At 35.4% G+C, this 17,301-nt stretch overlaps 1 protein-coding gene across 1 annotated transcript; it reads right to left on the bottom strand.

Annotated features, from left to right (window-relative positions):
* Window positions 1-9,289: 9,289 nt before the first annotated feature.
* Window positions 9,290-16,163, bottom strand: LOC100538358 (paraspeckle component 1-like). Its single transcript, XM_031552190.1, has 4 exons — window positions 15,938-16,163; window positions 11,928-12,012; window positions 10,343-10,451; window positions 9,290-9,328 (listed from the first exon to the last, which is right to left on the bottom strand). Exons 1-4 carry the CDS (start codon window positions 16,050-16,052, stop codon window positions 9,290-9,292), a joined length of 348 nt encoding a protein of 115 aa, XP_031408050.1. The 5' UTR covers window positions 16,053-16,163.
* Between the last annotated feature and the right edge of the window lie 1,138 nt (window positions 16,164-17,301).

The following is a 17,301-nucleotide window of genomic DNA, read 5'->3' as shown; positions in this document are numbered from 1 at the left end:
TTTTTACCACAACCAAGAACTCCCAAACATTCCACTATTCATCAACTTCCATTTTGCACACTAGGTTTTCCAAACTATAAGTATGTTTTTCAGCTAATATTTCACAGTTAGTGAAAGGAAAACTTGTAGAAAAAAATACTGATGGAAGAAGTCAACATTAGGAGCTGAGGTTCTTTCAAGAAAGCAACAGCTGAAAACATCAAATACCATAGAGTGGAATGTGTGTGCAGTAGAGTAACTGCTAGTGAATTATTAGTTTAAATAATGTCAAAAATCTGATTTAAAAAAAAAAGTTTGAGGGAGAAAGTTAAAAAATAGATTAGGAAAACAAACCAAAATATTTGCAACTGTGGAAAGGAAGGAGAAGTTTTCTCACTGCTGTCAAGAGAAGCAGAAAATAATCACTGTGCTCAACTACATGGAATAAGGCAAACGAAGTAGAAACAAACTTCAATGTAGAAAAAACATGAATAACCACTGCTTTTTTTTGTTTTTTGTTTTTTTTTTAAGGTCATCCTCTGAGCTAGAAAAGGTAGTAAAAAGGTCTTTGTTTTTATTCAAGACATTTATGAAGAGATAGTTCTGAATTATTGTAAAGATAACTGATAATTCAGATTCCAATTCTGATCACAGACATTCACCCCTCTTTAGTATTAAAAACTGGTTATTACTATTAAAGAAGTTGTCTGCATTCCTATAGCAGATATTCTCTGAGCATCTTTATCTAGTGACCTTACACACTAATCTTGAGGAATGCAATAATTTGCAAAAAATCAATAATTCGAATAAAAGCACTAACATAAATACGTGTTCATTAAAAAAATCTGTGGGTTTTTGTTACAACATTTTATCACCTAAGCTACTGGAACTTTGCTCATACCTTCAGACTGCTGTATTATATGCCCAAAATTCAAAAACTGTCCATACTCAGGTCTTTTCTGCTCATCTTACAGTTATTTGCTGCTTCTCTGCATGCTATTGTTATATTTAAAAACAATGCAATGATGTATAGCTCTTTCCCACATTCCCACCACATTCACCATTTGTTATACAACAAAGCACAGCATATGCAACAACACAGAAAAAAAAGGCATGTTAACTGTAGTTCCTCACTTTTTCAAAACCTGCAGAAAATGTTATTCAGCAGACAAAATGATATAAACAAATGGCAAAACATGTCACCAAACAAACAACATATAATCCAGAATGACTAGGAATACAATGCACTTAATTACGTGCTTCAGTCAATCACCATCACCTCCATGTATTCTACTAAAGGAAAAGCTTACCAAGCCCCTTTACAGTCTGTGGTTATACAGATAAAGCACAGGAGGCATAACTGCAATACAGATTTTTTTCAGATACCATCACTGGGAGCAATTTAAGAGCAAACAGGAACAGAAGTGTTCTGTCAGAACTTGTCCTTGATCTAACAATTAACATTCACAAGGAAGGTAAACTTGTGCTTCTCCAATAATTAAGTGTAAAATTCAGAAATAGTTTTCATAAGACAAACGTGCATAAAGAATGTAACCACCTACAGCTCTGGAAATCCTCCAAGCAAAAGGCATATATCCATATATTAACTCTTGATTGTAACTTCCTCAGTACAACATTCAGCCAATTAACTCGGATCCAGAGGAGTTATGAACCACTTTGGATCCATTGAACTGGTATCTAAATACACTTCTATTTCTAGTATCTTCATTTTTTAAATGATAATGAAATGAATACAAGAAATACATTTCAACTTCTGAACATTATCTTTTTTTTTTCATTTATAATCAATTGAAGGCACTTACTTGCTCACTTACCTGTAAAACATAAAGTAATATTTACCACATGCCCCACTTCACAAATGCTATGTGTAATCACATAGTCATAGAATGGGTTGGAAGGGACCTCAAGGATCATCAAGCTCCAACCATTGAGCCACAGGCAGGGCTGCCAACCTCCACACCTAATTCTAGACCACTTTACTTCACAATATAGTCAGGGCATATTAGATAAAGATATAAGGCCAACCATACATAAAATTATTTTAACTAAAGAAATTGCATGGGAGTAGGTAAATATCAAAATAGATTATTAGGACACACCATGAAAATAGGAAACAAACCTTAATTTCACAGAGCAAGTTCCACTTAAGTACTCCACAATTCACCCTGACAGGTGGAGAGTTAAAGGGCTGTCTAACCAGTAGCCAGTCCAGATTAACTGCAGCATCATGTGGAAATAAACTAAACATTTAACTGAAAATTGTGTTCTAAGACAATGCTACATTTCAGTTGTTATTGAACATCTAACAAACCTACACAAATTATCACAGTGAATGTCTCAAAATGTTTTTGAATGTCTCAAAATTACAATTCTCAAGAATTACAAGATCAATTATGAGATTAAGTGAAAGTGGTCAATAATTACTTAGAAGACAAATTAACCAGCAAAGAATATAGCCGTATCATGAAGTATGTATTTATGTAAATACATAACTTTTTAAATTTGAATGTCAAATTTAACACTGCAAAATCACCTTGAAGTAACTCTTACAGCAACACTAGTTACAGCCACAGTGATCTTACCGAGAAAGATTCTTTTTTGAGTTCTGTATTACTATTTTTTCTCCCCTTAGTAAATATGGTATTTATTGACTGAACTGTAACTAAAAGTCCAATTGCTGATGCCATTCAGTAGCTGTTCAGAGGCATCAGGTGATTACTATGCACAAGCATTTACAAAACATTAGCTGAAAGCAGAAGTTTTAAACCAGGACCAAAGTGTGTTCTCCTCAATATCATATGAAAAACTTTCAATAAACACATGTACTTCTTTTAGAAATGGTAAGTGTTCTTAACAGGCAGGATCGTTCAGTATTTGAGTTCAACAAGGAAGTTCTGGCCAGTCCAAACACGGCACTTAATGCATCCAAAACAAACAAAAAAAAGCGTCCTGGCACGATATCAAGCTCCATATCTCTGCAAAGCTTCCCAGTGAACATTTTAATACAACCTGGAAGCCATTTACTGTGAAATAGGAGGAAGATGAGGTACACTAGTCATTTGATTAAACAGAGTTCTGAATAAAGAACTCAATATACATTGAACCAAACAACTCTAGAATTTTCAAAAGAACTTTAAGGAACTGATCGTTTGAACAAATCCGAATGGATTAAAAAAACACTGTTTTGTAGTTATGTCTCCTGACTCAAGTACATATACAGTAACTCTTGAGTTATAGCGTCTGCCTTCATCAACAGATATTTAAACAACTATTATGTTTGTATGCAATACAGAACACAGAGTTGAAAATCATGTTAGAGACAATGGGAATCCCAATGTAACAGGAACAAAGAAGAAAACAGTTAACTTTTTTATAGAATATACAAGTTTCCATGAGGATAAATAGATGCTTAGTAATTCGGAACACAGGTGTGAGGGGGAAAACACACCAAGTGAAACCAAGTGAAAAAAAGACCACAAAAGCTCTAACACATATACAGAAGAGAACCACTAACATAATTTTGACCTTAGACTATCCTTGCCAGATCCTGTGTAAGAATATATTTAGAAGTGACAAGAGCTAACCTGCCACAAGTGTAACTATCAAGAGAACTGCTTTCAGCACCATTAGGAAAAGCAGTGTACTTCCTGCCTTGTACACAACAAAATTAATACAAATATTCTTCCATCTTACTCAACAGTAAAGCTAAGTTAACAAGTCAGGAGCTGCTGCAGAAATCATGTTTGAGAAAAAACTTCTTTAATGAGAAATCTTAAACAAAATAATTGATCCCTTTAAAACTACCTGAGTTTCTATTAATCAAAAAATTAATTAAACTCGCCAGTTGAAGATGTACATGTCTCGTGTTTTACAAAAAAAAAAAAAAACAAAACAGTAATTAAAAACATCAATGTATCTAACAATACCAGCAGATCTCTGGAAAGATGTAGTGGAACCTTAAGAAAAATATGACAGAAAATAAAAATATTATTTGTATTTCGTATTGTTCACAGAAGAATTAGTCATCCAGAACAAGCATTAATTAATGAAGCAAATCTGCTTGATGCCTACACTGCAGCAATTGTCTAAGGCTCATTAAAAAAATGTATTTTAAAATATTAAGCAGTATTCAGCTTGATATGAATGGCGAGGTAACCTCACTGAAAAAGCTCCTTTCTAGGTTGCAGTGCACTGTGTTATCACTGTCAAAGTCTTCCATTCTGCCAGCCACTGAAGCAAAACAGAGGCTAAGCAGAAGGTCAGGTCTTATTGCTCGTACTAAGAAAAAAGCAAAAGGCACTGCATCCCAAGAGAGAGAAACCAGGAGTGTAAATAAGGTCTCCTCACATCCAGCAGTTCCTCTAGAATTCTATGGACTCACTTATCACTCTTTAGGTGTTTTGTTCTTCCTTCAGTGCAGACCCTTTGAATAAAGACAAACTTAGCTAAGTACAGGAACTTATTTTGGCTGCAAGTTTCAACTCAAGTAGGATCTCAGGATTCACACAAGTGGATAAGTCCAAAATAGGTACTGAGTAGACAATTGAAACTGATTGTTATCTCTTCTTAGTCTGGATAAATACATGTACAAACTCCAAGTTAAACTTAAGTCCAGTAGCTGAGGAAAAGAAAATGAAAATGATTAAAGCAAATGTTAATTTTAGTTTCTTAAATATGTACAGCATTTAAAAAAACAATTACATTAATATGAGATTTTTTTCTACTCTACAAAAGCCTCGTTCTTGTATGTCAGAAGACAGAAAACTCAAGGAAACTCAGTATTTGTGGAGCTTTGTTAGATAGTTAACAGTATTTGTGGAACTCTGTTAGGCAGCTTTATGAAAACCTGTGAGCAGTAATAAGTTTCATAAGCTACATTAAATACATGGACTATAGTCCTCATATTTGCTTTCTAATGGAGCTTTTTAAATTGCACCTGCAAAATCCATTAAACAAGGAGAAACTAAGCAAGATGGTCGAGTATTTTATAAACAAGCACTAGATGGCAGCTGAACTCTTTCCATTAATAATTCAACAAAAAGAGCATCTGCTTCCTCTAAGGCCTCGTGAAAAACTATGACTGACCAAGGCTGATGGCCGTTTGCCATACTACAAGAAACATCTTCAGAAAAATGTTCTTTTAAGTTTCCTGCTCCATCAGTTCTTACTGAAACTTAATTCATAAACAGAAACAACCTAAAAAAAAAAAAATAGGGACAAAAATCTGTATAGATAACTGTAGATGAGAACAAGCTCAGGAATGCCTACAAGTAAATTTGTATTGGAGATCTATGCATATTTGATATAGCACATTAATGAACAAGAATGACTTCAGAATGGTCACTTGTTCTCCCTACAAGTTTACAGGAGGTAAATATTAGTATGTTCTAAGCATTCAGTGCAAGCATTACTGCACCTGAGTAGAAGATCCAAATTTTACAATGTTAGATACTCGTAATAAAGCTTAACATGGGGAAAAAGGATACATTATCTAAAATATTAATAGTTTGCACATACTGAAATATGAAATTACTAATAAAATCTAACATTCCAATGATAATTTGCTCCATTACTGAAAAATCACCTCCTTGATGCACATCAATTTAGAAAGTCAATTATGAATCATGCTAAAGTGGTCACAGAATTAATGCCAATTAAACCTCCAAAATACCAAAGCAATTTATGGAATAAAATGTATCTCTGGAAATTTTTACTGATGAATTTATCACTGGAAAACTGCCTTAACTTAGTTTTCTCCTGAATGAGGTAAGAAAGAATTCTGCGTACAGTGTGAATGCAAACTTCTTGTCTAACTGGTGCTTTGGTAATGGATTAGAAGGTGGAACAAAATCTATTCGGTTTTGTCCACTGAATAGTCTACATGTCCAAAAATAGACTGCTGAATTACAGAGATGTAGGAAAATCCAATTAACATTCTTCTCTCAAAGAAATCTACTACTGAAGTTGTACGGGAATGTAGAAACGAGCCACTCCTCAGACATACCACAGCAGGCTTGAAATAGTTGATAGGAGTGAGGAGGAAACTTCATTTGTAACTGCTCTAAAGGGAGACAGTTCTTAGGACAAAGATATCAAATTACATTAACCAACTTTCTGGCATTTCCTCAAACTACAAACTTTGCTGTTGTTCTGACGTGTTCTTTTCTGATGGTTTGTTTTTTTTGTTTTTTTTTTTTTTAACCTTCACACTCTCCTCTGTGTTACAGCTTTCAAATCCACTATATCTGTGCTGTTGAAGCAACCTCCACTGCTCCAGTGCCTGCCACTTCATTCTGCTATTAATGCTACATACTCAACAGTGGAGCTTTTGTCTAAGAAAATAAAAGGAAAGGAAACTTAGAGTTAATTCACAAAAATAAGAAGTGTAAAAAATTAAGTATGAATAAAAAGTCTCCCACAAAAGGAGCAGTAAGCTTTCAGAAGTTGAAAGTGATTAATTGTCAAAACACAATTCCTTATTTGTGAAGTTACACTTGAAAAGGGGGAAGGTCCCCATGCAGGAATGGGAAAAAAAGAGAAGAGAGAGATCTAAAAATCTCAATTCTATCTTTAAACCATCAGTAAGAAGAGCTGTAAACTCTGCTGAAGGACAGTACTGTAGCTACTGCTTCATTGAGTACAATATCCACCTTCCACAATGTTATTTTGGAAATAAATGTGCGTTCCACAAAAAAGAAGAATAGTATTGCCACAAATCTGGAGCTCTTTTGTAAACACTTGAAAACTATTTCAATACACAAGACATAAATTATTCTCTTTTCACTCTTCTACATCAGTGACAGCAGTTAAAAAAAAATTCCCTAGCAATTATTTAAGAATTATTTAGCAAAAAGACCGATTCAGAATAAATGTATCTGCATAAGCCATTCACAATTGGGTACTAACCACTGCACAGCAAATAATATATTAAAAGCAGTTAGAATAAATACTTTTAATTTAAAATATATTTGTGCTGCTGAAAAACACTGTTTATTTATAATCACTATCTCCAAGCTCTCCTTTCAGGAGAAAAGACATATGCAAAATAAAAATTATAGGAAAAAGTTTCCTGATTAAGATACCATATCATTTATTAGAATGCATAAACATGTTCAGGTATAATAGCAGATTTCAACTAAACAACCTTTATGTAGCAAGGTAGAAAATTCTACATGATATGGAAATGTAAATAATAGCTTACCTACTATAGATTGCACATCTAACTTGATAAACTGTCTGGACATCACTAGGAAGCCCACTGGATTAGCAGTCAATGCAATCAGATTTTTTTATATACATACAACATCACCATGAATGCTACAGCAATGACAACGCTCATACAGAAAACATTTATCAACTGTAACTAAACAAACAACTTCTAATTGCATGAAGTTCCATTATAATAATTTTTTTTAAAAGAGGTCATACTGAAAAATAAAAGTTTAACAAGTTAGGATAAAGACACAGAAAGAAGCTTTAAACAGGAAAGCCTGATACAGCAACCTTATATGACAAGTTCCAACTCCGGTTGCCATCGCACTTACCATTTATGTCCTCCTTTTATACTGAACAGTAATAAGGAATAGGATATAAGTGAAGGAAGCTTACTTTTCAAAGCTTTTAAGAAACAAAAACAAGCATTAGAAAATTATCAGTTGCCTTCTAAATACATGGTAGGCAGAAAACTTCAATGTGTTACATAATTTAAGCCAAAAGAGCTTATCAAGACCGGATACGATTAAAAACTACACCCCACTACCATAAGATGTTGTGGTAGAAAAGAAGCAACTTTTATACTCTCAAAACTGAAATTAACTTTTTTCAACATATGCACAATGGTAATCTAGGACTAGATGAAACTACCACATGGAGTCTTTTTATAGTAAAACTAATTAAGAATAAATCAAGAAAACTTCAGCTGTATAAGAAATTCTATTAAATAGAATAAAAGATGCATCATTTTGCAATCTCCAGATAAGATTTATAATTCTTATTGGCTCCAAAATGCAAAGGCTTTTTCAAACCTCCATTCATACATCACAACCTCAACACAGATCTAAAGACATGTTGTAACAAATGCTTGTAGAATGATAGGTCATGCTTAGTTTCATAGCTGCCCTTATTAGAAACATGTTAAAGTAAATAAACAATACATCACTCCTTATGCTCTTTAACCCTTAAAGAGGAAGAATTAAAACTGGAATCAAAGAAGTCATCACATAACTATAATATTCCTCAAAACGTTGGAAAACTTATTGTATACGTCACTTCAAGTTCACATGATATAAAAAAAGAAGATGGCTATGCTTCATAGTCCTTCAGTCGACCTGTATCTCTATTGGCAGGCTTCTCACTGCACAACTACATCTACATATTCTCACACCATACGTTATTCCAGATATAAATATATAAATAAAATCCCCACAAATGAAACTCAGTAGGAGAGCTACACACACTCTAGAACATTCTTCCACCCCTTTTTCCCCCAAAGTTTGATTGTATAAAATCACATAAATTACAGTGATTGAAGTGCTTTCCACCTGAACTATTCTTTTCTTCCTTATGCTATGACTTTTTCTTATGTCCAGCACACAATCTGAAGAGCTTCTAAACACACAGACTTCCAAATTTAAATATGCAGAACAGTATGAGGATGGCAAGCAATTCAAGCTCACAAACTAAGTAACCTTATCTCAAAGAGCTGCAAGAAGCAATTCAATAGAGGCTGCTGTGGCCAGCATTATCCAGCACTCCCTCAACCTTGAGCTGCAGGGAAAACACTACAACCCAACAGCAAAAGGAACTGAAGGAAGCTGCTGCCATCCCTTCCTGCAGCGCTCAGCAGTGAGCAACTGGGATCTTGTAGCTCAGTCACAGGATTATTTTGACACATAACTTGCACAATCACAAAGTCAGACTGCCCCCAAAAGATGTTATGACATTAACATGAAATGAAATTACATACTTGGCTCTAGAGAAGTCAGAATCACTTCAGTATTACTTCTAGATTACATCAGATGATTGTTACGTCCTTTTTGCAAAATATGACTTACCACTTTAATAACAGGAATGCATTAAAGGATATTTTAAGTTTTCAGTTCTAGATCGTCATCCCCCCAAAAATGTATCCCTGAACACAGTTTTCCTTACAGTGAGAGCACGCAGGGAAATAAATTACCAACTATTTCCAGCTGCGAGTTTCTCAAACACAATCAGCAAAATCAACTGACAACAGTTGTTAACATCACAAAGGAACTATTTTGCTTCCTCTCTATCTTTACTAAGAATCCTAAGTCCAACTGGAAAAAATAAAAGATTCCTGTTCTATCTTCTCTTGGGAGATCTCAGAACATATTCAGTATACCCTTCAGAGTTCTACAGGCAGAGGTATTGTATAGCATGTAAAATAAACATTACTCCCACAAAGCACAAATCAGAAAGCAGCTGAGAAACCAGCAATTTGTTTCCATTTTATACATCAAGTTGAACCTGCTCAGAGGATCACTACGTGCATCACTCACTGCTTCCCCACTAAAGCCTGTTTTAGCAGTATGAGGTATCCTTACTACATAAAATTAAAACTGCTTTGTGCTCACTTCACTGCTCTGGTTGGTAGAAACCATACCCATAACCAAAAGAGATCATCCTGAAAATTTAGAAGCTGATCCCTCTGATATCCCCATTTTGCTGTTCCCTCAGGACGAGACTTCAAAGGCAGAACAGACCTAAATACATTACTGCTACGTTATTTAATGTAGAAACTGTGGCACAGATTTTTTCCTTCCTTTGAACATTTTGGTCATCTTCAGTACAGATCTGGAGATTTTCCTCATCTAGTCTAACAGTAGGGTCTTAAAGAAAGGGATTTTAGGCTTCACGTGAAGCTCCACCGCCTGTTTCTAAAGTATATTATTATTAATAAATTAAGCATAACACATAATAAGCAAACAACAAGCTTTGCAGTATGAATCATTTAAAAATTAAAATTTTCAACCCAACTAAGGCACCTCCTCATGCCCACAGTATCCAGTCTCTAACCTTCCACTTAAAAAAACCAAATGATTTTCTTGGAAAAATTAATTTCCTGAATAAAAAAGGAAAATGATAATCTGAACACCTTCAATTAGCTGAAATGTTGACTTACTTGTTTTCCTACAAGATAGTGATGTCATAGTTCAAAACAATTGCACTACTAATTTGTGTAACTCCATTCATGAGAATAACGGAGTTCTGAAGGAAAAACAGTACACGAGATGGCAGTTCAATAAGACAAAGTATTAAAAAACCCTAAAAACTACAGTAAAATATTTACCATTTCAACTTTAGTCAAAGTTCTACTTACATTGTCCATGAAATTTGGCTTAAATCCTCCCTCCTGCTGCCGCCTCAATTCCTCCTGTTCCCTCTGGCGTAGCATCTCCTCTTCACGTCGTCTATGTTCTTCTTCATGTCTAGGATATTTTTCAAAAATTGCATAAATCAAGACTCATGATCTGTTCAGGCTCATAACCAGTCTCAGGAGCTAACATCAAGCATATAGAGTATCTACCTACTAGCTTTTAATGCAGTGTAATGCACTAATCTACTCAACCTGATAGGCTTGAACATTACCAAAGTGTTTTTGTTTAACAAGTATACCGGTATCCACAATACTAATATTCTTGTTCTTCTGACTAAAGTTAATCTGTACAAACAAGTAAGCAGGTTCAAAAGCTTTAAAAAAAAACACAACAACGCTATGGATTACAATATTTCAACACTGCCTACAGCCGAACTGCTAACTCTACTCAGTATATTGTTCTTTTGTATCCTCTCCGTTTCTTGAGATATTTAATACAAGTAGTATGTATACTGCTTCAAAAGCAATGCCTCCTATTTACTTCCACAGAAACCACAACTGATACAAAAAGCAGAATAACACCACTTGATAGAGAAAATCTTCAGCTACAAAACACTACTCTTCAACAGTCACCACCATCAGCTCTGCATTTTTATCAGTGATAAACAAAAGCCTGCACGACACGTGTAAAAATCTGTACCAGAAGAAGTGACCCACTGTCACCACTGCCGAAATGCATCACCCAGCACCTCACTGTGCTCACATCCATTATTTGGTTCCGCAAAAACATCCAGCAGGCATCAAGGAATGTCCCTGGGCACCATTTTTTCCGTACAGAGTTATTCAATGACAATTCTGCTTCATACACACTTCCATGTCAGTCATCATTTTGTCAGACAACCCCTCTGCTCCAACTGTCACACGGCCACAAAATGGTACAGAATATTGGTGCAAAGGTTCGACCTCTACTGCTTTATCAGCAACATCTGCCTCAGACATCAAGGGCCAACATCACAAGATAGGAGGAATTACTTTCTGAGCAGCCCTTGTATTCATAAGAATCAGCTCTTAAAGAGATAAGCAATACATCAGAAAACAAAGTGCCACAAAGCGCTACAGGAAGACGAGAAAACACTCCCAAAACTCTTGATTATAAATCCACAATGCTACACTTCTACATGCAGTAGATGAATATCCCCCAATCTTCCAAGTGTGCTCTACTACAGCTCCATTACAACTATGCTTCCATCACGTTGAAACATAAATCATATGAAACATTCACATTAAGGCATTTCTAAGCTTGTTAGAAAACTCAGATATTTACAAAACAACTGAGCTGAAATAAATGAAAAAATACTAGAAATACTTGCAACTACTATTTATATTAGCATAAGTGACCATTTTTCTCTGCAAGAATGTTATCAGAAACGTTTCATGTTATGCTGTTGAAAAACAGTTTTTAAATGGTAGATGTTCATATTTTGCATTAGAAGCTCTGCACATCAAAGTATCTAAATCTGTGCAGGCTGACAGCAGATGCATGCTTTAAATTACCGCCACAACTTCACGCAGTACAAGACAAAAATACCTCAATTGTATCTGCTTGCGTTTCTGAAGTTCTTGATTCCGAAGTTCTTCCAAACGTCTCAATTCTTCCTGACGCCGCATGAGATCTACCAGGATTCAAAACATAATGAAGGTAAAAGCTCTCAATTAACAACATGGTAACAACAACAAAAAAATCACTATCAGATTACCATTCTAACAATAATCAATTTTAAAATTAAAGCAATTTCTCAATACGTCTAACCAGCTCCTTCCCATTCAGCCAATGAAAAACCACAAGGACCCAAGGCTCACACGCTAAGGCACTACGCTGGCTATGCCCTCCAAAGAAGGTGATGGACACAGAAATTTGAAGCCCTCAAACAAGGAGAAGGGGAGCTTAAAAAAAAAATCTCAATCACTTTAATCATGCCCTGGTTTTGCAGCTTTGGCAAGGTATCCATTTTCTCCCAGTGCTGCATACTGCTGACGTCCCTTTAGCAAGGCAACTAGTGCAACTCATATTCTCCATCATCTATTGCAGACAATTGCACAACACACCAGAAACAAGTGAAATGAACTTGAGGTGCACGTGATCTGAACCTCTAGAGAGATTAATCATGACTGGTCTTAGAGTCACTTAGAAATAACTATAACTGTTAAGACTACCAGAAAGAATAGCCACGTTCTTCCTTAAAGAGCAAGCCAGAAGTAATAACAACTACTTTAGCTCTATTTGATACTGCCCAGTCAGATTACTGATTTCTGCCTGGAAACTCATGCATTCTTCAGTGAATATTAATTCCACCTCTTGTCACAATAAAAGCAGCTGTTTGCATATTCCATCTTCGTAACACATTGGCCCTGTTATTTACAGACACCACGAGGAAAACTCCACCATGGCACCTATTAGATGTGTTCTATGCTTGAGTTCAACTACTCCACACATTTTTACACGCATTTCTTCACCACATCAATTAAATCATTTTATTTACTCTGCAAAAAACTCCAGCTTGCAGCAGCACATATTATTATAAACTTTTACACTGCTACATTTACCAAAATATCATGCATTTGTTTTCTTTTAACAAAGATCACCAGAATTTTACCATATATTTAATAAATTTGCCAGATAACAGCCTTACAGACAATGTAAGTCTTCTCTCAAACAAGTTTTGCAGGCCTGCTTTTACCATCTTTGCAAAGTCAATGTATTTGAATGGACTAATGATTAAAGCAAAGATTCATTCAAATCAAAAAGTCACAGGACCATTTCCTTACAACAGTGCATACTATAGCAGGCTTGGCTATACTCATACTCCATACTCCACCAGACTCCTTAAAATAACATTTAGATTGTTCAGAGCATTAATGAGATCACGAATCAACCCATTCTGCATTCAGCGTTGGTCACTGTGGGAAAAGGTATCTACTGTCTTCATTTTATTTCCCACTTACCTATCATTCCTTTTTTCCTTACATGAATACGCTGCAACAGTTTTTACCTTCTCTCTACTGCTAACTGCTATGAATTTATCACTTTCTCCCCTCTGAGTTCTACAGTCCTAATTTCACACATTTCTAAAAATTTTCAAGGCCTATTTCTGATTACTGTCCTTCCTGAAACTGTCAGAACTTAAAAGCTCAGCATAACAATTACATTTGGTGCCACCTGACAATGGCAGAATCTTGACATAAAGCTTTATTAGCTAGACAAAAATAAAGATCTAGATGTTTGGGCTGTGCACAGAGCCTCTCATATTAGAGGATTTGTAATACTGCTAATTCTGGACTGACATTTATTGGACACGGGTCCCTTCTCTGAACAGAAAAAAAACCTGCACTGAAGCTGATAGCTGTGAAACAGATGGAAAGCATGACTATTGGCTTCTTCATCTTCTCATGCCTAAAGAAAAAAAGACAGATGTTTCAATATCCAACTTCCTGCAGATTCAAGGACTGAAGGTGAAAGCAACCCCTCATCTCAGGAGTTAATCCTACACGCACGAATACCAAGACCGAAAAGCTTCATTGCTTTAGCTGCTAATTTTTCAGGTTCTAACAACAGAAAGCAAATGGCCAGTTTCCACGCAGAAGAATGAAGTTTCTGATTAAATCTAGTCAAATCTTGTAGTACTTTGTCAAACTATTTCACTATCATTATGAGGAAATATTTACACAACTCTAAAGCATACCAGCAATATGTAGATCAGAAATATCATACCAATTTACTTACACATGGAAACACGTATTCTGCTTTACAAATTACTTCTGACTCAATCTGTCAAAACATGACACTTCAAAGTGAAAAATTACACATGTTGGAAAAAAAAAAAAAATGAAGTCTTTATCTTCAGTGTTAATACCATGCCATGAAAATTCAGGTACTTCAACCAGCATGCTCCAGTGCAATTCCCAACACCTCTGATAAAGCAACTTCATTAAAACTTGTTTTCCTTTATCTGCTGAAGTAGATGGATTGTAGGAAACTCATTCTTCTCTCATCTTTTTAGCTCCTGCTAACTACTATGCTATAGTTTTACATTCCGTGTTTCAGAGCAACTATTTCAACAACCTTTGCAATCAGTTGTTTGGTTTGTGCATCAGCTATGCAAAAATAGTCATTCCAGGTTTTGATGCTTTATGTTTCACTGCATCTTTCTTAAAAAGCACATCATTCAATCTCATTAGGTTATTTTCATATACATGAAGCTGAAGAGTTGGTAAGAGAAAAAAAAACAAAACAAGAAACATGCCTACAGCTCAGCTATTCAAATTCCTGCATAACAATAAGCCCAAATCTGAGCACCTGCACAAAATTTCAGGTTGTTTGGTACCAAAGAGAAGTGCTCCATTATAATCAAAGAGGAATGACAAACCCTCTTCCCACAGCAACAAAAAGCCAATTTTTTCACTGGAATATTGGCACCGAAAACATTCCAGTGGCTCTTCAGCAGAAGGAATAGTTCTTTTTTTTTTTTCTGTGTAAAAGTGGATCTTAATAGATATTCCACAAAATGAGAACCTTTTCCTTCAGCATCCATAAAAGGAGCTACAGCAATTATATGGCATTTAAAATTTGTTGTTTTTCCTTATTATTTTATTATGCTCTGTATTGTAGCACAAGATCTTATATAAACACAGTTTCTCACTTAATGCAAGCATGCTCATTGAGAAACGATAGGTGAACTTCTTCCTAATGATAACTTTCAGTTGCAGCAAAACTAGTAAGTTTAAAAACTGAAATCAAATGGTGTTCTGTAGTTCTCAGCTGGAAAGCAATGCAAACAGCAGTAATTATGGGCCATCAGCTTTTTGGGACAAAGACTAACAAGCAGAAAATATCAGCTACTTGCCCTGTTTCTGCTTTCTCTGCCATGGAAATACAAGCTCAACTCAGCTCCATTCGCAAGGGTAGGGCTTGAAAACAGTTTCTAAAGGACTTTCCCCCAAAACTACAGAAAGGGAACATCTTCACAAAGTTAAACAAGAGTGATGCACCATTTTATACTTTCAAGAATAACGTAGGTTAATGGCAACTGTCACTTATTTTGAGTTGCCTACAATAATCGTGCACACAGATTTCTCGGTTGGGTTTCAAATGTTAAAAAAAAGAGTAAAATTATTTTGGATTGTATTGGAGAGGCACAATCAGTTATAACTATGAGCTATCATTTTACATTTTTTTTCCTGCCCAGGACACACAAACAGTGCTTTGTCCTATCTAGTACCATAAGCAACACCAACAAAAAATTTTACAGATGAATTTGAGGCTACCATTCATTCTTGTTATATAAACTATTTACAGTACAAAAACTTAAGTGAAAAAATACACCTAGGCAACCTCCCTTTTCTCAACTTCTTAATCCATTACTGCAAACCCTCAAAGACTACGCAAACAGAAAAATACTACTTCTTTTGCCTCGGTTCAGCACATTTAATTAAATAGCATCTATCAGAAATCTCTGCATTTAACATACAGCTCAATATGCTACAGACAGAAAATTTGTGAAAAGAAAAGAATTAACGCTAATACATTATCTGATTTTTTACCTTGCCTCATCAACATTAGCTGATGCTCATGTCTAGCTGCTTCCATTTCTGCCTCTAGTTTTTCTTTGGCTTCTCTAATGTTCCTGTCAACCTGTTCACGCTGTTGCTTTTCCATCTCATCAAGAGCCTTCCAACGTGAAGCATACTCAAACTCAAATGTTCCAGGTTGAGCAAAACGTGGAGGCTGTTCTCTTTCCCTAATAAAAATTTTGCAGTTAAAACGTACAGAAGGACACGTTAAGATCAACAGCTGTAACAGCCAAAGAATTTACAAACAATCACTTCAAATGTAGTAATCTGATGCAAAGTCAGATCTGCGTTGCAAGCCAGTTGGTCAGTTTAATTCAGCTGTTAATGTATAAGTAATCTGATCAGAGAAATCTTGCAAATAAATATCTACTTGATTTATATAATCAACATAAAAACATTTAATTACCATGGTATGAAACATTTAGCTGTGACATTAGAAGGGTGAACCCAGTTAATCTAAAGTGGCCACATCATATAAGAAATTAAATGCATATTAAAGCTTACTAAACAGTTCAGACTGTTAGTAAGAATATTTAAATATTTAAAGGAGCCAACATTTTATTCACATTCTAACACTGATGTTGTAAAGAACAATGATTTTTTTTTCAAGTATTACTCTACAGGTTTACCTGCTTACCAGAGTAAGTATTTTAGTTTCAAGCAGCAAGATTTCTAAATAGCAATCAGATCTGAATGTTAGAAGTAATATTCTCTAATGAAGTAAGGAAAACCCTCTTTCACCTCATGCTAAAGACTCTTTTTTATTCAAAATTACATCCAAATCACAGAAGCTGCCAAGATTTACACCCCATTGACTCTACAAAGAAGGTAGTGCTAGTCAGAGGACAAAATTCTGTGGGTGTACACACCTCTGCAGGATCAGACCACACCCAAAGCTCACAAAAGACTATCAGTGACTGGGAGTAAGCTCCAGCTGATTTCAGCTGAGACCAGGAATCTCTACTTCAGTAAAATCACAGAATGCTAAACCAACAAGACTCCATTTTACAATGATTAGGAAAACTAAAAAAGTTGCTTGTTAATCTTTAAACAAAAACCAACGTAACATTACAATAGTTAAGTTGGAAGGAGCCTAAAAGATCCTAAGGTTCAACATCAGGGACCTGTGGGTGCTGTTGACCACAGCTCAGCACCAGCCAGCAGTGTGCCCTGGCAGCCAAGGGACAAACCACCTTTGGGGGAGCATTAAACACAACATGGCCAGCCAGTTCCATGAGGTGATTCTCCCACTGTATTTAGCACTGGTGCAGCCCAGCCTTAAATACTGCGTGTAGCTCTTGGCTCCAAAGTATAAAAAGAACGTAAAGGTATCA

Source organism: Meleagris gallopavo, chromosome 1 (assembly GCF_000146605.3).
Source record: "Meleagris gallopavo isolate NT-WF06-2002-E0010 breed Aviagen turkey brand Nicholas breeding stock chromosome 1, Turkey_5.1, whole genome shotgun sequence".
NCBI classification, from domain to species: Eukaryota; Metazoa; Chordata; class Aves; order Galliformes; family Phasianidae; genus Meleagris; species Meleagris gallopavo.
Note: the sequence above shows the minus strand (reverse complement) of the source record. Positions and strands in the feature narration are given on the sequence as shown.